This window comes from Haemorhous mexicanus, chromosome 27, assembly GCF_027477595.1.
Source record: "Haemorhous mexicanus isolate bHaeMex1 chromosome 27, bHaeMex1.pri, whole genome shotgun sequence".
NCBI classification, from domain to species: Eukaryota; Metazoa; Chordata; class Aves; order Passeriformes; family Fringillidae; genus Haemorhous; species Haemorhous mexicanus.
This window is the reverse complement of record NC_082367.1, coordinates 4,944,116-4,964,877: the sequence shown is the minus strand read 5'-3', so window position 1 is coordinate 4,964,877 and position 20,762 is coordinate 4,944,116. Positions and strand designations below refer to the sequence as shown.

Below are 20,762 nucleotides of genomic sequence, written 5' to 3'. Positions count from 1 at the left end.
TGTTTTTCCAGGCAATACTTGGGAATTGTTAGAGGAACTGATAAAATCAGTTTATTTTGTTGGAGTGAGTAATGACACCCCGGTGTTGTCAGGGCAGAAATTGCACCTCAGCCTTCCTGCAGCTTTTCATGGCTCAGCTGCAGGAAAACTCCTCCAGTTGTCCATGAGGGGAAAAAAATAATTATTGTGGCATTATCAATGAAAATTCCACATCCAGGTCAGTCAGGTTTCTTGGCTTCCACAGGAAAATGCAGATTTCCATGAGGAAAAAAATTTTATCCAGGTTTATCTGTGAAAATTCCACATCCAGGTCAGTCAGGGTTTGTGGCTTTCACAGGAAAACTCCTGCAGTTTTCCATGCAGAAAAATACCCCAAAAACTTGGAAAACTCCTGCAGTATTCCATGAGGAGAAAAAAATATTTTCTATGGAGAAAAGAATTTTTATCCAGGCTTATCAGTGAAAATTCCATGTGCAGGTGAGTCAGGTTTTGTGGCTTCCACAGGAAAACTCCTGCAGTTTTCCATGTGGAGAAAAAAAAAAAATTTCTATTGAGAAAAGAAATTTTATCCAGGCACATCAGTGAAAATTCCAGGTCCAGTCAGGGTTTGTGGATTCCACAGGAAAACTCCTCCAGTTGTCCATGAGGGGAAAAAAATAATTATTGTGGCATTATCAATGAAAATTCCACATCCAGGTCAGTCAGGTTTCTTGGCTTCCACAGGAAAATGCAGATTTCCATGAGGAAAAAAGAGTTTTATCCAGGTTTATCTGTGAAAATTCCACATCCAGGTCAGTCAGGGTTTGTGGCTTCCACAGGGAAACTCCTGCAGTATTCCATGCAGAAAAATACCCCAAAAACTTGGAAAACTCCTGCAGTATTCCATGAGGAGAAAAAAATATTTTCTATGGAGAAAAGAATTTTTATCCAGGCTTATCAGTGAAAATTCCATGTGCAGGTGAGTCAGGGTTTGTGGCTTCCACAGGAAAACTCCTGCAGTTTTCCATGTGGAAAAATAAACCTCAAAACCATGGAAAACTCCTGCAGTTTTCCATGAGGAGAAAAAAATATTCTTCTATTGAGAAAAGAAATTTTATCCAGGCACATCAGTGAAAATTCCAGGTCCAGTCAGGGTTTGTGGCCTCCACAGGAAAACTCCTCCAGTTGTCCATGAGGGGAAAAAAATAATTATTGTGGCATTATCAATGAAAATTCCACATCCAGGTCAGTCAGGTTTCTTGGCTTCCACAGGAAAATGCAGATTTCCATGAGGAAAAAAAGTTTTATCCAGGTTTATCTGTGAAAATTCCACATCCAGGTCAGTCAGGGTTTGTGGCTTTCACAGGGAAACCCCTGCAGTTTTCCATGCAGAAAAATACCCCAAAAACTTGGAAAACTTCTGCAGTATTCCATGAGGACAAAAAAATATTTTCTATGGAGAAAAGAATTTTTATCCAGGCTTATCAGTGAAAATTCCAGGTCCAGTCAGGGTTTGTGGATTCCACAGGAAAACTCCTGCAGTTTTCCATGTAGAAAAATAAACCTCAAAACCATGGAAAACTCCTGCAGTTTTCCATGAGGAGAAAAAAAAAATTTTTCTGTTGAGAAAAGAAATTTTATCCAGGCTTATCAGTGAAAATTCCAGGTCCAGTCAGGGTTTGTGGATTCCACGGGAAAACTCCTGCAGTTTTCCATGAGGGTAAAAAAATAATTATTGTGGTGTATCAATGAAAATTCCACATCCAGGTCAGTCAGGTTTCTTGGCTTCCACAGGAAAATGCAGATTTCCATGAGGAAAAAAAGTTTTATCCAGGTTTATCTGTGAAAATTCCACATCCAGGTCAGTCAGGGTTTGTGCCTTCCACAGGGAAACCCCTGCAGTTTTCCATGCAGAAAAATACCCCAAAAACTTGGAAAACTCCTGCAGTATTCCATGAGGAGAAAAAAATATTTTCTATGGAGAAAAGAATTTTTATCCAGGCTTATCAGTGAAAATTCCATGTGCAGGTGAGTCAGGGTTTGTGGCTTCCACAGGAGAACTCCTGCAGTTTTCCATGTGGAAAAATAAAACTCAAAAACTTAGAAAACTCCTGCAGTATTCCATGAGGAGAAAAAAATATTTTCTATGGAGAAAAGAATTTTTATCCAGGCTTATCAGTGAAAATTCCAGGTCCAGTCAGGGTTTGTGGATTCCACAGGAAAACTCCTGCAGTTTTCCATGAGGGGAAAAAAATAATTATTGTGGTGTATCAATGAAAATTCCACATCCAGGTCAGTCAGGTTTCTTGGCTTCCACAGGAAAATGCAGATTTCCATGAGGAAAAAAAGTTTTATCCAGGTTTATCTGTGAAAATTCCATATTCAGGTCAGTCAGGGTTTGTGGCTTTCACAGGAGAACTCCTGCAGTTTTCCATGTGGAAAAATAAAACTCAAAAACTTAGAAAACTCCTGCAGTATTCCATGAGGAGAAAAAAATATTTTCTATGGAGAAAAGAATTTTTATCCAGGCTTATCAGTGAAAATTCCATGTGCAGGTGAGTCAGGTTTTGTGGCTTCCACAGGGAAACCCCTGCAGTTTTCCATGTGGAAAAATAAACCTCAAAACCATGGAAAACTCCTGCAGTTTTCCATGAGGAGAAAAAAAAAATTTTTCTATTGAGAAAAGAAATTTTATCCAGGCACATCAGTGAAAATTCCAGGTCCAGTCAGGGTTTGTGGATTCCACAGGAAAACTCCTGCAGTTGTCCATGAGGGGAAAAAAATAATTATTGTGGTGTATCAATGAAAATTCCACATCCAGGTCAGTCAGGGTTTGTGGCTTCCACAGGGAAACCCCTGCAGTTTTCCATGTGGAAAAATAAAACTCAAAAACAAAACAACAACAACAAAACTCCTGCAGTTTTCTATGAGGAGAAAAAAATATTTTTCTATTGAGAAAAGAAATTTTATCCAGGCTTATCAGTGAAAATTCGAGGTCCAGTCAGGTTTTGTGGCTTCCCCAGGAAAACCTCTGCAGTTTTCCATGTGGAGAAAATGATTTTTTTGTGGCATCTCAGTGACAATTCCAGGTGCAGGTCTGTCAGGTTTGCTGGCTGCCAGCCCTGCAGAGTTTTTATTCCAGTTCCAGGCAGCCACCAGGGGATTGCTGTGGTTGGAACAGTCCCTCCTTGCAGGGCTGCCCTCTGGAATTGTGTTTTTCCTCCTTCCAGAGATGTTTTTGGACACTCCTTGGGCTGCCAGAGGCTGGGAGGATTAAATTAAATTAAATTAAATTAAATTAAATTTAATTTGTGCTATGCAATCCCTCTGAGCCCTGAGTTAAGCTGGGGCTTGGGAGAGAATTCCTGTGCCAGAGGGGGAGCTCTGGGATGGAATTCCCACCTTCTCCAGGCCCTGGAGTTGCTGTTTCTAAAATAATTCTAAAATAATTCAGGCTTTTTGTTTCTCAGGAAGCTTTAAAACCTCGATTTTGAACCAAAAGCTGCTCTTTGAGGAAGCTTTGCTTAAAAAAAAAAACCTGGAAATGGAGTTTGCTGCAGCTCTGCCCTGGTGTGGGGAGCAGAATCTCCTGCTTGGAGATGTTTCAGCCTAAAATTCCTCAGGAGGGAGATAAATCCAGCTCCTCTTCCCCATGAATTCCTGCTTTTTATTTTCCAGGCAGAGTCCTCTTGCTGCTCTGAAATGGGATTGAGTAACCCCCAGCTGAGAAAATAACACCTCGCTATTTCCAGCTAATATTTGCCTGTCAAAAAGAACATTCAACATGAAAAACACAGCCTGGGGCAGGATTGGTGCCTCTTTTAGCACTGCTGAGGTCAAAAATGTGGGGTGAAACCCCTGAAAATGGAAATATTTTGGCCAACCTGGGAGTGGGTCATGGGTGTAAAATGTGGTGGCTCCAGAATTTTTATTTTTCCAGATAGGAGAGGGAAAAAATAGGGAGTGAAAATAGGGCTGGGCTGTAATTCCCTGCAGGGATGGATTCAATTCCTTGGGCTGCCACACTTCAGGAGCACAAAATCAGGAAAACCTCGAGGGTTTGGTTTGTTCTGAGAGGATTTTTTGGCACTTTTTGGCTTCCAGTATTCCAATATTCCAGGATTCCATTTCAGTATTTTCTTTTTTTTTTTTTTTTAAGAGGATTTTTGGCACTTTTTGCCTTCCAGAGGTGGTTTTGTTCATCTTCAGTATTTTCCTTATTTTTTTAAGAGAATTTTTGGCACTTTTTACCTTCCAGAGGTGGCTCTGTTCATCTTCAGAATTTTCTTTTTTTTAAGAAGATTTTTGGCACTTTTTACCTTCCAGAGGTGGCTTTGTTCATCTTCAGTATTTTCTTTTTTTTTTTTAAGAGGATTTTTGGCACTTTTTACCTTCCAGAGGTGGCTTTGTTCATCTTCAGTATTTTCTTTTTTTTAAGAGGATTTTTGGCACTTTTTGCCTTCCAGATGGGTTCTGGTGGCTCTGTCCATCTTCAGTATTTTTATTTTTTGAGGATTTTTATCTTGCAGTGGTGCCTTTCTTCATCTTCATGATCCAAGGGATATTTCCTTGTTCTCCTTTTCTCACTCCTTGATGTATTGGATCACATTTTTTACCCCCAAGAGCCACCCCCAGGATGGCACAGGGAGGTGGAAATGCCCCTGCTGGAGGTGGGAATTCCTTGGGGCTCCCAATTCCAGTATTTTTGAAGAAAAATTTCTTTATTACCTCAAAATTCTGTCACTTACCACCTGTGTTGCCATTCCTGGAGCTGCTGTGATATTCCAAAAAAAGTGAAAAAAATGATAAATCCCTTTCCTGCCTCTCCCCCTTTGTACAATCCTGGTTTTTAATCAGTTGTGCACCTCAGAATTTGCTTTTTTTTTTCTTCTGAGCTCAAAATAAGGAAAAAAATTCCTGCAAAACTTTGCTGCAGTTCCATCCCTGATACCAGAATTATTTGAATTATTTTGTCCCTGTGTTTTATCAGTGCTGGGATGGATTCAGGCCAGCTCAGGAGTTGTGTGGATACACTGGAAAAGATTTAATTTCAATTAAACACAGCAAATCCTCTTTCAAAAGCAGCATCCTGCTGTCTGTGCCTCTCTTCCTGGGACAGACCTAAAATAACCCAGCAGCACTGTGGGGCTGGGTGGAAAATCCCATAAAAACCTTTTATTAGAAAGAACAAATTCTGATTTCTGATCTTACTCCTGTGGCCTTTCCCTTTGCTGTGTTGTCCCAGATATTTTTAATTTTCCAAGTGCTTTAACAAAGGATTTCTCTGCACTTTTCAGGCTTGGTGAATTAATCCAATATAAAATTATTTTTGGGTTTTTTTTACTGAGCTCCCACCTGACCACCTGACAGCACATTTAAATCAATTTCCTTCCATTTTCAGGGGTTGTGGAATAATCCAGGACCCTGCCATGAGTTTTGCTGCTAAAATCCATCACAATCATCTAAAGAAAAGTGCTAAATAACTACTAATTATTAAAAAAATAATAATTTTTTTCCCCTTGACATCCTTTCTCCAGCACTCCCCACATCCAAGAAAATTATAAACTGTGGGATGTTGTGCTTGGGCCTGAAAGGAAAGATGTGAAGCACAAATTCCAAGAAAGTTCTGTGAGAAAAAATGAGAAGCTGCTTCCGTGGCAAAAATTTCAAATTTTGATTATTGGTATTTAATAGAGCCTGGATTTAATGGTGTTGCCCCTTCAACAGCAAAAAAATGTGAATTTCTGCCATTATTTGGGCACCTTTCTGCTCATAAAAATGTTTTTTTTTTCAAATTGAAATCACCCAGGGATTGGGAACTGCCTGAATTGCTGGAGGAGCTGCTCCTCTGGGATTGGGAATTTTTGGGAGCAGCTTCACCCCCTGAGAGTGGGATTTTCAGGGGGTGCCACCAGCAGAACAAAAATATCCATTTTTGATTATTGATATTTAATATAGCTTGGATTTAATGGTGGCTGATCCTTCAACAGCAAAAAAATGTGAATTTCTGCCATTATTTGAGCACCGTTCTTCTCATAAAAATGGAGTTTTTTGGTGTTTTTCCCAAATTGAAATCACCCAGGGATTGGGAACTGCCTGAGTTGCTGGAGGAGCTGCTCCTCTGGGATTGGGAATTTTTAGGAGCAGCTTCACCCCCCAAGAGTGGGATTTTCTGGAGCACAAATGGGATTTTCAGAGGGTGCCACAACCAGCAGAACAAAAATATCCATTTTTGATTATTGATATTTAATAGAGCCTGGATTTAATGGTGGCTGATCCTTCAACAGCAAAAAAAAGTGAATTTCTGCCATTATTTGAGCACTGTTCTGCTCATAAAAGTGGAGTTTTTTGGTGTTTTTTCCCAAATAGAAATCACCCAGGGATTGGGAACTGCCTGAGTTGCTGGAGGAGCTGCTCCTCTGGGATTGGGAATTTTTGGGAGCAGCTTCACCCCCTGAGAGTGGGATTTTCAGGGGGTGCCACCAGCAGAACAAAAATATCCATTATTGATATTTAATATAGCTTGGATTTAAAGGTGGCTGATCCTTCAACAGCAAAAAAATGTGAATTTCTGCCATTATTTGAGCACCATTCTGCACATAAAAATGTGGGGGTTTTGGTGTTTTTTCCAAATTGAAATCACCCAGGGATTGGGAACTGCCTGAGTTGCTGGAGGAGCTGCTCCTCTGGGATTGGGAATTTTTGGGAGCAGCTTCACCCCCCGAGAGTGGGATTTTCTGGAGCACAAATGGGATTTTCAGAGGGTGCCACCAGCAGAGCAAAAATATCCATTTTTGATTATTGATACTTAATATAGCTTGGATTTAAAGGTGGCTGATCCTTCAACAGCAAAAAAATGTGAATTTCTGCCATTATTTGGGCACCTTTCTGCTCATAAAAATGTTTTTTTTTTCAAATTGAAATCACCCAGGGATTGGGAGCTCCCTAAGTTGCTGGAGGAGCTGCTCCTCTGGGATTGGGAATTTTTAGGAGCAGCTTCACCCCCTGAGAGTGGGATTTTCAAGGGGTGCCACCAGCAGAACAAAAATATCCATTTTTGATTATTGATATTTAATAGAGCCTGGATTTAATGGTGGCTGATCCTTCAACAGCAAAAAAATGTGAATTTCTGCCATTATTTGGGCACCTTTCTGCACATAAAAATGTTTTTTTTTCAAATTGAAATCACCCAGGGATTGGGAACTGCCTGAGTTGCTGGAGGAGCTGCTCCTCTGGGATTGGGAATTTTTAGGAGCAGCTTCACCCCCCGAGAGTGGGATTTTCTGGAGCACAAATGGGATTTTCAGAGGGTGCCACCAGCAGAGCAAAAATATCAATTTTTGATTATTGATATTTAATATAGCTTGGATTTAATGGTGGCTTATCCTTCAACAGCAAAAAAATGTGAATTTCTGCCATTATTTGAGCACCGTTCTGCTCATAAAAATGTGGGGTTTTTTGGTGTTTTTTCTCAAATTGAAATCACCCAGGGATTGGGAACTGCCTGAGTTGCTGGAGGAGCTGCTCCTCTGGGATTGGGAATTTTTAGGAGCAGCTTCACCCCCTGAGAGTGGGATTTTCTGGAGCACAAATGGGATTTTCAGAGGGTGCCACCAGCAGAGCGCTGCAGCGTTCTCCTCTCCCCGTGTTTATCTGAAAATACTGATTTTCACATCTTGTTTTGATAAAATGGCATTTGAAGGGCAGGGATTTCTCTCAAATAAAATCCTTTACTGCAGAGTCCTCCCAAGGGCAATGAAATGGCTGTGAAGCACTGAGTGTTGCATTCCCCCAGGCTGTGTTTGTGACCCTTTTTTGGCCACTGCAGGGTCGCTGTGTCCCTTGCAGGCTGTGGCTTTAAGGGATGTTTTCCCCTCAGGACTGGCCCTTCGATGATGGAGCACCACCCCCCAGTCAGATCGTGGAGGACTGGCTGAACCTGCTGAAAACCAAATTTCGGGAGGAGCCCGGCTGCTGCGTGGCTGTTCACTGCGTGGCAGGGCTGGGAAGGTCAGTGCCTGCAGATTGCCTTAAAGCATAATGCTTTTCATGGTAATCTTCATCAAATATTCTCTATTTCATGGTTAAATTTATTATTAGTCACCGTTGTTATTATTCTAGTATATTAAATAATAAATTAAAGTACTATTGTTATCATACTATGTATATATAAAGTACTATTATTATTATAATCCTAAGAAAATATTATTTATTTCATTATTTAATTTATTATTAGTTATCATTGTTATTATTCTAGTATATTAAATAATAAATTAAAGTACTATTGTTATTATACTATGTATATATAAAGTACTATTAGTATTATAGTCCTAATAAAATATTATTTATTTCATTATTTAATTTATTACTAGTTATCGTTGTTATTATTCTAGTATATTAAATAATAAATTAAACTACTATTGTTATCATACTATGTATATATAAAGTACTATTAGTATTATAATCCTAATAAAATATTATTTATTTCATTATTTAATTTATTACTAGTTATCGTTGTTATTATTCTAGTATATTAAATAATAAATTAAACTACTATTATCATACTATGTATATATAAAGTACTATTAGTATTATAATCCTAATAAAATATTATTTATTTCATTATTTAATTTATTATTAGTTATCGTTGTTATTATTCTAGTATATTAAATAATAAATTAAAGTACTATTGTTATTATACTATGTATATAGAAAGTACTATTATTATTATAATCTGAATAAATTATTATTTATTTCATTATTGAATTTATTATTAGTTGTCGTTGTTGTTGTTCTAGTATATTGAATAATAAATTAAAGTACTATTATTATTATACTATGTATATATAAAGTATTATTATTATTATAATCTTAATAAAATATTATTTAATTATTAAATTTATTGTTATTCTAGTATATTACATAATAAATTAAAGTATTATTATTATACTCTATATGTATATAATGTACTATTTTATATATACTATATATATACTATATTATACTACACATATAAAGTACTATTGTTATTATTATCTTAATACATTATTATTTATTTTATTATTAAATTTATTATTTATCATTATTATTCTAGTATATTAAATAATAAATTAAAATACTATTATTATTATACTATAGATATAAAGTACTATTATATATAGTATCTATATACTATATATAAACTATATTATACTATATATATAAAGTACTATTATTATAATCTTAATAAATTATTTATTCCATTATTAAATTTATTATCTATCATTATTATTCTATTCTATTAAATACTAAAATACTATTATTATTATTATACTATTTATACATAAAGTCCTGTTAAATATATATTCTATATATATACTATATTATACTACATATATATATATAAAGTACTATTGTCATTATAATCCTAATAAATTATTTATTTCATTATTAATTTTATTATTATTTATCATTATTATGCTATTATATTAAATAATAAATTAAAGTACTATTAATATTACATTTTTTTACCCTTAACTGACTTCTGAAGATGCCACACCAGAAAATTCTACTTCTCCTTGCTCCTTGACAGAATTAGTTAAAAAAGAAAATCAGATCAAAAAGAAAAAATAAAAATATATAAATACCTCTAAAGGCCCAGCTCCATCCCCGCTCAGAAGCATTCAGGAGATGTCAAAAACCAGAAAATGAGGTTAAAGTGAGATAAAAACCAAATTATTCTCCCACCCCAACCACTAAAGAGCTTCTATTGATTTTTATTTCCTTTGCAGGCAGAATCCCTCCAAAAAAACTCAATTTACAGCGGGCACAACACCTTTCTGCAGGAAATTCTGGGAGGAGAAAACCCTTCAGCTGCTTCCCTGGGAACTGGGTGGAATCTGAAGGGTTCCCTTGATTATTGCTCCTAAAATGTTGATTTTTTTCCTGCAGGGCTCCCGTTCTGGTGGCGCTCGCTCTCATTGAATGTGGAATGAAGTATGAGGATGCAGTTCAGTTTATAAGGCAGTAAGTGAAAAATCCCTTTATTTTCCCCCAGGAATCTTTTATTCCCTGGTTTTTCACCTGCCTGAGCCTGTTAAGGAAGAGATTTGGGGTTTTTTGAGGTGTTTTATCCTAAAATAAAGAATATCTCGTTAAAATCTGGGTTTAAATGTGAAGAAAAAGCTCAAATATTTTGAATTTTGTGAGGTGAAAGTATCAAGGATAGGACTGTAAAAATTGCTATTAATTAATGAGGATTAACAGGTGATACCTCTTCAAAATCTGGGTTTAAATGTGAAGAAAAGCTCAAAAATTTTGAATTTCTGAGGTAAAAATAGTAGTCCTGTCTAGGTGAGAGCTATAAAAATTGCTGTTAATTAATGAGGATTAATAGGTGATCTCTCCCTTTAAAATCTGGGTTTAAATGTGAGGAAAAAACTCAAATATTTTGAATTTTGTGAGGTAAAAGTATCAAGAATGGGACTATAAAATTTGCTGCTGATCAATGAGGATTAACAGGTGATACCTCTTCAAAATCTGGGTTTAAATGTGAAGAAAAAGCTCAAATATTTTGAGTTTTCCGAGGTAAAAATAGTAGTCCTGTCTAGGTGAGAACTGTAAACATTGCTATTAATTAATGAGGATTAACAGGTGATCTCTCCCCTTAAAATCTGGGTTTAAATGTGAGGAAAAAACTCAAATATTTGAATTTTGTGAGGTGAAAGTATCAAGGATAGGACTGTAAAAATTGCTATTAATTAATGAGGATTAACAGGTGATACCTCTTCAAAATCTGGGTTTAAATGTGAAGAAAAGCTCAAAAATTTTGATTTTTCTGAGGTAAAAGTATCAAGGATGGGACTGTAAACATTGCTGTCAATTAATGAGGATTAACAGGTGATCTGCCTCCTTAAAATCTGGGTTTAAATGTGAAGAAAAGCTCAAATATTTTGAATTTCTGAGGTAAAAATAGTAGTCCTGTCTAGGTGAGAGCTATAAAAATTGCTGTTAATTAATGAGGATTAACAGGTGATCTCTGCCCTTAAAATCTGGGTTTAAATGTGAGGAAAAAACTCAAATATTTTGAATATTATTAAATATAAAATATTAATTAAAATGAAAACCAATCTGCCTGAAGTCAGCAAAAAGATGCTTTTTATCCTTTGATATTCACCTTTTTAATGTTTTTTTTAGGAAAAGGAGGGCAACTATTCAATAATATTTATTATTGAATATTATTAAATATAAAATATTTATTAAAGTGAAAACTAATCTGCCTGAAGTCAGAAAAAAGATGTTTTTTCCATTGATATCCACCTTTTCAATGGTTTTTTTTAGGAAAAGGAGGGTAACTATTCAATAATATTTTTTATTGAATATATTTTGAATATCATTAAATATAAAATATTATTAAAATATTAATTAAAATGAAAACCAATCTGCCTGAAGTCAGCAAAAAGATATTTTTTCCTTTGATATCCACCTTCTCAATATTTTTTTTAGGAAAATGAGGGGAACTATCAATAATATTAATTATTGACTGTATTTTGAATATCATTAAATATAAAATATTATTAAAATATTACTTAAAATGAAAACCTATCTGCCTGAAGTCAGCAAAAAGATATTTTTTCCTTTGATTTCCACTTTTTCAATGGTTTTTTTTAGGAAAAGGAGGGGAACTATTCAATAATATTATTATTTAATGTATTTTGAATATTATGAAATATAAAATATTATTAAAATATTAATTAAAATGAAAACCAATCTGCCTGAAGTCAGCAAAAAGATGTTTTTTCCATTGATATCCACCTTTTGAATGTTTTTTTTAGGAAAAGGAGGGGAGCTTTCAATTCCAAGCAGCTGCTTTACCTGGAGAAATACCGGCCCAAGATGAGATTACGCTTCAAAGATGCCAACGGTCACTGCTGTGTTCAATAAATAAACACAAAAACCAAAATCTTGATCTCTAAAGGAAGGCAGAAGTGAGCGGGGGGCTCTTCTCTGGACTCTTGGCACCTGGAAATGTGAATCTGGAATCAAAAAAAAACCCACAAAAAGAAAAAAAAAAAAGAAAAAAAATATCATTAAAATTAAATTAGTGGTGGAGTCAGTGCTCCTCAACCTCTGTCCTTAAAATAAAAAAGGGTGATGATGATTGAGAGGAAAAAACCCCAAAATTAGAAAAATAGATAATAATAATAATAATAATAATAATTAAAAAAGCCAATTAAGAGAAACATTTCAGTGAAGGATTGTTTTCTCCTTAAGCTACAACCCACAAGGAGAAAAGCAGTTTCTGAACCTTCTGTATTTTTAACTTTTTAAGAAAAATAAAGTCAACTTTATGTCTAAGGAAAAGCAGCAGAGCATTGCCTTGTGCAGGAAGGAATTTTCTCGAGGTGAGAAAAGCACCCCCAGCCAGGAATGTGAATTCCTGAGATGTGAATTCCTTTTTAAACTCTTTAAAAAAAGGGAAATTTTGGTTTGTTTTTAACCAGGGCCAGGAGGAGGAGCTGGCTGGGAACAGCCCGACAGCCTTAAGCCTCTTTTTGGGCACATCCCAGGGATTTTGGGGGATGTTTTCCATGGAATTCTGACTCCTGGGGGGTTGAGCAGGACCCTCACTGCCTGACCCCTGGGGTGAATCTGATTTTGGGAGCGTGTGTGTGATTCTCTGTGTGTGTCACTCTGGTTTTTCCCAAAGAATTCGGCTGAAATGTTAATTTGAGACAGAAAATCCATCCTGGCACACAAGACTGATGTTCCAGATGGTCCTGGGTGAGCAAGAGGTGATCCAGACAAGGGTTTAAAATTAATTTCTCTGTCAGAAAGATGGAAAAGGCGTTTTTATTTTAATTTTTTTTTGCTGCTGTCCACATTCCCAGCCTTGCTGAGCACAGGAAATTGGGATTTTGAGGGGAGGCCTCGCTTGGTGTGAGGGGGAATTTTCTCAGCTGAGCCTCTGATTCTTTTTTATTGGGGTTTTTGGGAGGGAGAATCCTAAATTCCACCCCAAAATCCTGACACCCTTCATCAGCAAACTCCCAAAATTTGGATTTTTGGGGCTGCCAGGGAAGAAATTGAAGGATTTAGGAGCAATTTTGGCCAGGCTGCTTCTGCCAAACACATTTTTGATTTTGGCTGCTCCAGGAGTGATCTTCCACCTTCTCCTGGGTAATTTCCCATTATATCCATATTTTTTCCCATGATATCCATATTTTTTTTCATTATATCCATATTTTTTTCCATAATGTCCAGCTTTGGAAAGGTTTGGATCCCCCTTGCTGGTCACAGAAAATTGGGATTTTGAGGGGAGGCCTCGCTTGGTGTGAGGGGGAATTTTCCCAGCTGAGCCTCTGATTCTTTTTTATTGGGGTTTTATGAGGGAGAATCCTAAATTCCACCCCAAAATCCTGACACCATCAGCAAACTCCCAAAATTTGGATTTTTGGGGCTGTTGGGGTGCGAATTAAGGGATTTTAGGAACAATTTTGGCCAGGCTGTTTCTACCAGACCCATTTTTTATTTTTGCTGCCCCAGGGGTTACCTTGAGCACCTTCTCCTGGGTAATTTCCCATAATATCCATATTTTTTTCCACAATATCCATATTTTCCCCCCCTAATACCCAGCCTTGGAAGGGTTTGGATCCAGGTTTCGGGCTCTGTTCCCTCAGGATATTTTGAAATTTAGGATTTTTGGGCTGTACCTGCAGCAGGTGAGGTCCCCATCCCTTCCTCATCCTCCTTTCCCGGGATTTCTCCCTTTCCCAAACTGCTGCAGGAGCCTTTCCAGACCACAAGAAATGGATTTTAGGAATTCCAACCCTTGGCAGAGGTTTTATAAATTGACCCAGGAAATGCCAGTGCTTGTCCCAGCCCCTCAGGTGAGCTCCCCACACCTGCCCAGGTGTGTCCCTGCCTCCAGGCTGTGCTGAATTCCCTCCTCCCTGTGGAATATTCGGATTTTTCCATGGATCAAGGAGAGTTTTTTGGGGTGGGAGGGAAATGGTGCTGAAATCACAATTCTGCCCTTTGCCTTCCCCTCCCACCCTCAGAGCCAATAAAATGAGGAGTCAATAAAAACAGACCTTTCTGCAAAGAAAAAAAAATGGAATTTTTAGCCAAAGGTTTCCTGGTTTTTTAACCAATTTGTCAAATTCTGGAAGTCAGATTAGAGGGGAGGGTGCTGAGCTGGGTGCAAACCCCAACCCCTCCTGAAGAACAATAAAATAAACCAAATTTTAAACGCTCCCTGTCTAACTCCACACTCTCCCCCTAATTCCCCTCTTGGTTTAGGATGTCCTAATTATCATCCCCAGCCTTAATTAGAGGGGGATGCAGATTGTCCCGGTGTCCCCGGGAGCTGGGGGTGTCACCGTGCCCCAGCTCCTGCCTCAGCACTTGAACCCGGTGCAATAAAGTTCTTGCAGTAAAATCTCTTTTTCCTTTGCCTCTCGATGCATTTATTGCAGCTCATTAATGGGCAATAATCACCTTTAATTGGGTTTAATTGTCTCCAAGGGTGGGTGCCCCGTGGTTTGGAGTTGCTGCTGGGAAAAGCTGATTTTAACAGGGAAAAAGGAACAATTCCCTTCTTTTATCTCATTAGAAAGTCTTTTAAAATTTATTTTCTTTTAAAATTATTTTCTTTTAAAGTTATTTTCTTTTAAATTTTTTTCTTTAAAAATTCTTTCCTTTAAAAATTCTTTAAAAATTCTTTTCTTTAAAAATTCTTTCTTTAAAAATACTTTAAAAATTCTTTAAAAATTCATTTCTTTAAAAGTTCTCTCCTTTAAAAATTCTCTCCTTTAAAAATTCTTTTCTTTAAAAATTCTTTTCTTTGAAAATTCTTTCCTTTAAAAATTCTTTTCTTTAAAAATTCTTTCCTTTAAAAATTCTTTTCTTTAAAAATTCTTTCTTTAAAATACTTTAAAAATTTTTTAAAAATTCTCTCCTTTAAAAATTCTCTCCTTTAAAAATTTTTTTCTTTAAAAATTCTCTCCTTTAAAAATTCTTTCCTTTAAAAATTCTTTTCTTTAAAAATTCTTTTCTTTAAAAATTCTTTCCTTTAAAAATTCTTTCTTTAAAATACTTTAAAGATTCTCTCCTTTAAAAATTCTTTTCTTTAAAAATTCTCTCTTTTAAAAATTCTTCCTTTAAAAATACTTTAAAAATTCTTTTAAAATTCTCTCCTTTCAACATTCTTTAAAAATTCTTTCTTTTAAATTTCTTTAAAAATTCTTTTATCTCTTTAAAAAAAAAAGAGAAATACAGTGGAAACTTACCTTGAGCCAGCCCAAACAACAGCTCTGACCTTTCCCAGGAACTGTTGCCAAAACTTTTCTGGACAAAGCCTGACCTGGCAGCACCTGAATAAGGGAATTGTTTTGGGGTGAAAAAAGGGGAATTTTGGGGTCCTGAATACCAATATTTCCTTTTTCCTTAGCACTGAAATGCTGTTGATCTATTTAATTAATTTAAATAATTCCAAGTTCTTTTTTCCCCCTGGATTTTTCACAGAATTGGAGCTGTTTAATGTATTTAAATTAACTTCAGGTGGTTTTTTCCCTGGATTTTTCACAGAATTGGAGCTGTTTAATGTATTTAAATTAACTTCAGGTGGTTTTTTCCCTGATCATGATCAGCTTTGCTCTGCTGCCATCTGAGAAATCTCCTCCTTCCAAACGGGTTTTGGATTTCCAACATTTATCAGATTTTTCCCACTCCCAGAACAATTTTTTGCTCCCTGTTGGCTGTGAGAAAATAAAACCCCTGGCAGGGGAGACTGGAAGTTCCAGCTCCTCTTTTTTACCTTTTTTTTTGTTTTTTAACCCCAAACTCTTGTTTGTTTTTCCAAATGTCTGAGTTTTTTTTTAATTATCATGCCTAAAAGGGAAATGTCCTGCTAATTAAAGGCTATTTAGGAGAAAAATTAGCAGGCCCTTAATTGGAGCTGAGATATTCCTGTGTGATAGGAATCACTTTTTTTCTCTGGATCTTTTGTTTTTTCACCAAAATCCAGGCAGCTGCTGGTGCTGGAATTTAATTTATATTACTCATTTTATTTCAATTTAATTTATATTTTATTATAAATTAATTTATTTAATTTACATTTCCTATTTTATTTAATTTACATCACTTAAAATTCTGGGTTTGGCTACTACTTATTTCTATTTAATTTATATTTTATTAGAAATGATTTAATTTATATTTTATTCAATTTCTATCCCTTAAAATGCTGGTTTTGGAGCAATTAAGGCTGATGAGCACAGTGGGAGCTGCAGGAATCACTTCAGAGAATTCCAGGCTGGAATTAGAGGGGGGAACCATCGGGATCAGCTCATTCCAGAGGCTCCAACCAGCCCAGGATTCTTTAAAATAAAAGAGAATCAATCATTTAATCTAATTTTAACTCTTTGCCAGCTCTGGGAATCCGGTCCTAAAAAATGGAGCATCCTCTGGAGAGAGGGAATCTGGGAATTTGGGATGTGGGACACCCTCTGGAAAGAGGGAATCTGCTCCCAGAAAAGTGGGGCGCCCTCTGGAAATGGGGAATGTGGGAATTTGGGATGTGCTGGCACTGTGGAGAGAGGGAATCTGGTCCTGGGATCTGGGACACCCTCTGGAAAAAGAGGGAATCTGCTCCCAAAAAGTTGGGCATCCTCTGGAGAGAGGGAATCTGGGAATTTGGGGTGTGCAGCCTCTGTGGAGGGAGAATTTGGGATGTAGGACACCCTCTGGAAAGAGGGAATCTGGGAATTTGGGATGTGCTGGCTCTATGGAAAGGGAATCTGAGAATTCAGGATGTGCAGCCTCTGTGGAAGGAGGGAGTCTGGGAATCTGGGAATCTGGGATGTGCTGGCTCTATGAAAGGAGGGAACCTGGGAATTTGGGGTGTGCAGCCTCTGTGGAGGGAGAATTTGGGAATCTGGGAATTTGGGATGTAGGACACCCTCTGGAAAGGGGGAATCTGGTTCCAGGATCTGGGACATCCTTTGGAGAGAGGGAATCTGGTCCCAGGATGCGAAACACCCTCTGGAAAGAGGGAATCTTGGAATCTGGGATGTGCAGCCTCTGGGGAGGGAGAATTTGGGAACTGGGGATTTGGAATGTGCTGGCTCTATGGAAAGAGGGAATCTGGGATGTGCTGGCTCTGTGGAAAGAGGGAATCTGGGAATCTGGGATGTGCTGGTTCTATGGAGAGAGGGAATCTGGGAATTTGGGATGTGCAGCCTCTATGGAGAGAGGGAATCTGGGAATTTGGGATGTGCAGCCTCTGGGGAGGGAGAATTTGGGAACTGGGAATCTGGAATGTGCTGGCTCTATGGAAAGAGGGAATCTGGGAATTTGGGATGTGCAGCCTCTGGGGAGGGAGAATTTGGGAACTGGGGATTTGGAATGTGCTGGCTCTATGGAAAGAGGGAATCTGGGAATTTGGGATGTGCAGCTTCTGGGGAGGGAGAATTTGGGAACTGGGAATTTGGAATGTGCTGGCTCTATGGAAAGAGGGAATCTGGGAATCTGGGATGTGCTGGCTCTATGGAAAGGGAATCTGGGAATTTGGGATGTGCAGTCTGTGGAGGGAGGGAGTCTGGGAATCTGGGAATTTGGAATGTGCTGGCTCTATGGAAGGAGGGAATCTGGGAATCTGGGATGTGCTGGCTCTATGGAAGGAGGGAATCTGGGAATCTGGGATGTGCTGGCTCTATGGAAGGAGGGAATCTGGGAATCTGGGATGTGCTGGCTCTATGGAAGGAGAGGATCTGGGAATCTGGGATGTGGTGGCTCTATGGAAGGAGGGGATCTGGGAATCTGGGATGTGCAGCCCATGGAGGGAGGGAATCTGGCAGCTGAGTTTTCCACATTTCCGCACATTCCCGTTGTCCTGGGAGCAGGGTGACACCTGTGTGACACCTGTGTGACACCCACGAGCTGTGGCTGTGGTTACCAGGTCAGGTGAACCCTCTGTGCCTGCACAGGTGATTTATCCTGCCTGAAAGCTGAATCCAAGATTTCCATTTATTTCCGAGAGGAATCAAAGCAGGGCAGCGGAATGAAATCGCTCTGCCTTCGTTTGGAAACGGCTCGGAATTAATTCTGCTCAGAGGCTCTTCTGGGCAGCACTTTGTCACTTGTCACCTTCCCCTGCCTGGCAGCTGGGTGACAGCTGAGCCAGAGCCCTCTCCATGTGGGGAATTCCTCTGGGAGCAGAGTCCCAGGCGGCTCTGCTGGCACTGCCCTGCTGTCCCTGTCCCCCTGGCGTGTCAGGGCAGCGTGTTCCAGCCCCTGGAATTCTGCCCCTGGCAGAGCTGCCTCCTTGGCAGCCTGGCCTTGTCCCTCCCGGGCAGATCAGCCTCTCCCAGCCCTCCTGTTTGGGATGGATGCTGTGTCTGGGCTGGAATTATTCCACCTGTCTGGAGCTGCCGGGTGTTTGGGACCAGAGCAGCAGGTGACATTTTTCTCTGGGCTTATCTTGCGGGGACAAAGCCACAAGCTGGCTGCTGCTGCTGCTGGGAGCAGGGGACAGAGCTGCCATTGGGCAAGGCCAGGAGAAAGGGAAAGCCCAGGGGATGGGCTGAGTGATGTGTGTGATACCCCTGCTCCCTCCCTGCTCCTTCCCTGCTCCATCCCTGCTCCTTCCCTGCTCTATCCCTGCTCCTTCTCTTCTCTGCTCCATCCCTGCTCCATCCCTGCTCCATCCCTGCTCCATCCCTGCTCCCTCCCTGCTCCATCCCTGCTCCATCCCTGCTCCATCCCTGCTCCATCTCTGCTCCATCCCTGCTCCATCCCTGCTCCTTCTCTGCTCCACCCCTGCTCCATCCCTGCTCCATCCCTGCTCCATCCCTGCTCCATCCCTGCTCCATCCCTGCTCCATCCCTGCTCCATCCCTGCTCCTTCCCTGCTCCTTCCCTGCTCCATCCCTGCTCCTTCTCTGCTCCCTCCCTGCTCCATCCCTGCTCCATCCCTGCTCCATCCCTGCTCCATCCCTGCTCCATCCCTGCTCCTTCTCTGCTCCACCCCTGCTCCATCCCTGCTCCATCCCTGCTCCATCCCTGCTCCATCCCTGCTCCATCCCTGCTCCTTCTCTGCTCCCTCCCTGCTCCTTCCCTGCTCCATCCCTGCTCCATCCCTGCTCCATCCCTGCTCCTTCCCTGCTCCATCTCTGCTCCTTCCCTGCTCCATCCCTGCTCCATCCCTGCTCCATCCCTGCTCCATCTCTGCTCCATCCCTGCTCCTTCTCTTTCCTGCTCCATCCCTGCTCCATCCCTGCTCCATCCCTGCTCCTTCCCTGCTCCATCTCTGCTCCATCCCTGCTCCTTCTCTTTCCTGCTCCATCCCTGCTCCATCTCTGCTCCTTCCCTGCTCCTTCCCTGCTCCATCCCTGCTCCATCCCTGCTCCATCCCTGCTCCATCCCTGCTCCATCCCTGCTCCATCCCTGCTCCACCCCTGCTCCACCTCTGCTCCCTCCCTGCTCCATCCCTGCTCCATCCCTGCTCCATCCCTGCTCCATCCCTGCTCCTTCTCTGCTCCTTCTCTGCTCCATCCCTGCTCCATCCCTGCTCCACCTCTGCTCCATCCCTGCTCCATCCCTGCTCCATCCCTGCTCCTTCCCTGCTCCACCCCTGCTCCATCCCTGCTCCACCCCTGCTCCATCCCTGCTCCTTCCCTGCTCCATCCCTGCTCCATCCCTGCTCCTTCTCTGCTCCCTCCCTGCTCCATCCCTGCTCCATCCCTGCTCCATCCCTGCTCCTTCTCTTCTCTGCTCCATCCCTGCTCCATCCCTGCTCCATCCCTGCTCCATCCCTGCTCCACCCCTGCTCCACCCCTGCTCCACCCCTGCTCCTTCTCTGCTCCCTCCCTGCTCCATCCCTGCTCCATCCCTGCTCCTTCCCTGCTCCTTCCCTGCTCCACCCCTGCTCCACCCCTGCTCCACCCCTGCTCCCTCCCTGCTCCTTCCCTGCTCCATCCCTGCTCCATCCCTGCTCCCTCCCTGCTCCATCCCTACTCCACCCCTGCTCCTTCTCTCTGCTCCTTCCCTGCTCCATCCCTGCTCCACCCCTGCTCCTTCTCTTCCCTGCTCCATCCCTCCTCCACCCCTGCTCCATCCCTGCTCCTTCTCTGCTCCATCCCTGCTCCATCCCTGCTCCATCCCTGCTCCATCCCTGCTCCTTCCCTGCTCCCTCCCTGCTCCATCCCTGCTCCTTACAAATCTGGGTGCTGCCCTGGGGCTCTGCACAATTTGCCCTTGGGATGAGCTCTGGCTCTCTCTGGACATCCCAATCCCAAGATTTGGGCATCTCCCAATCCCAACATTTGGGACGCCCACACAATTTTGCACCACAAATTTGGGATTTTAGGTCCCCGAATCCCAATTTGGGATTCCCAGAGCAGCTGTGGCTGCCCCTGGATCCCTGGCAGTGCCCACGGCCGGGCTGGGATGATCCTTTAGATCCCATTTCCTGAGGGATTTGCTTCCCTGCTTTTCCAGGCAGGGCTTTTTGCCCGGGATGGGTTTTCCAGGCTGATGGGTGTTCCCAGGAACCTCGTGCCCTGCGAGAGAGGGATCAGTGATGCTCCAGCTCCCCCCTTCTCCCCGCTCCTGCTTCCTGAGCGACTTTTAAAAAGCTGTGGAGTGTTCCTGGAGCCCCATCCTGCAGGGAACACGTCAGCAGGGCGGGAATGGATCCTGAAAAGCTCTGGATGCCAGGGGAAGGAGGGGGATTGGCCTGCGTGGGAAGGGGGCCTTGGCAGAGCCACAAAAAACTGGGGGGAAAAATGGGAATCTGTCATTTGTTTG

General features: G+C 40.7%; 1 protein-coding gene across 3 annotated transcripts in view; it reads left to right on the top strand.

The window, feature by feature from the left end:
- The window catches only part of PTP4A2 (protein tyrosine phosphatase 4A2), a 29,094-nt gene extending 17,174 nt beyond the window's left edge, over window positions 1-11,920 (top strand). For 2 of the 3 annotated variants that reach the window (XM_059868393.1, XM_059868394.1), the window contains 3 exons: window positions 7,859-7,989; window positions 9,910-9,984; window positions 11,793-11,920. In XM_059868393.1, the coding sequence (XP_059724376.1) occupies window positions 7,859-7,989; window positions 9,910-9,984; window positions 11,793-11,901 (315 nt within the window). In that variant the 3' untranslated portion in view covers window positions 11,902-11,920. Of the gene's footprint in view, window positions 1-7,858; window positions 7,990-9,909; window positions 9,985-11,628; window positions 11,669-11,792 lie in introns of those variants that run through there. The other variant, XM_059868395.1, reaches the window with a different exon arrangement.
- The last annotated feature ends 8,842 nt before the right edge of the window (window positions 11,921-20,762 follow it).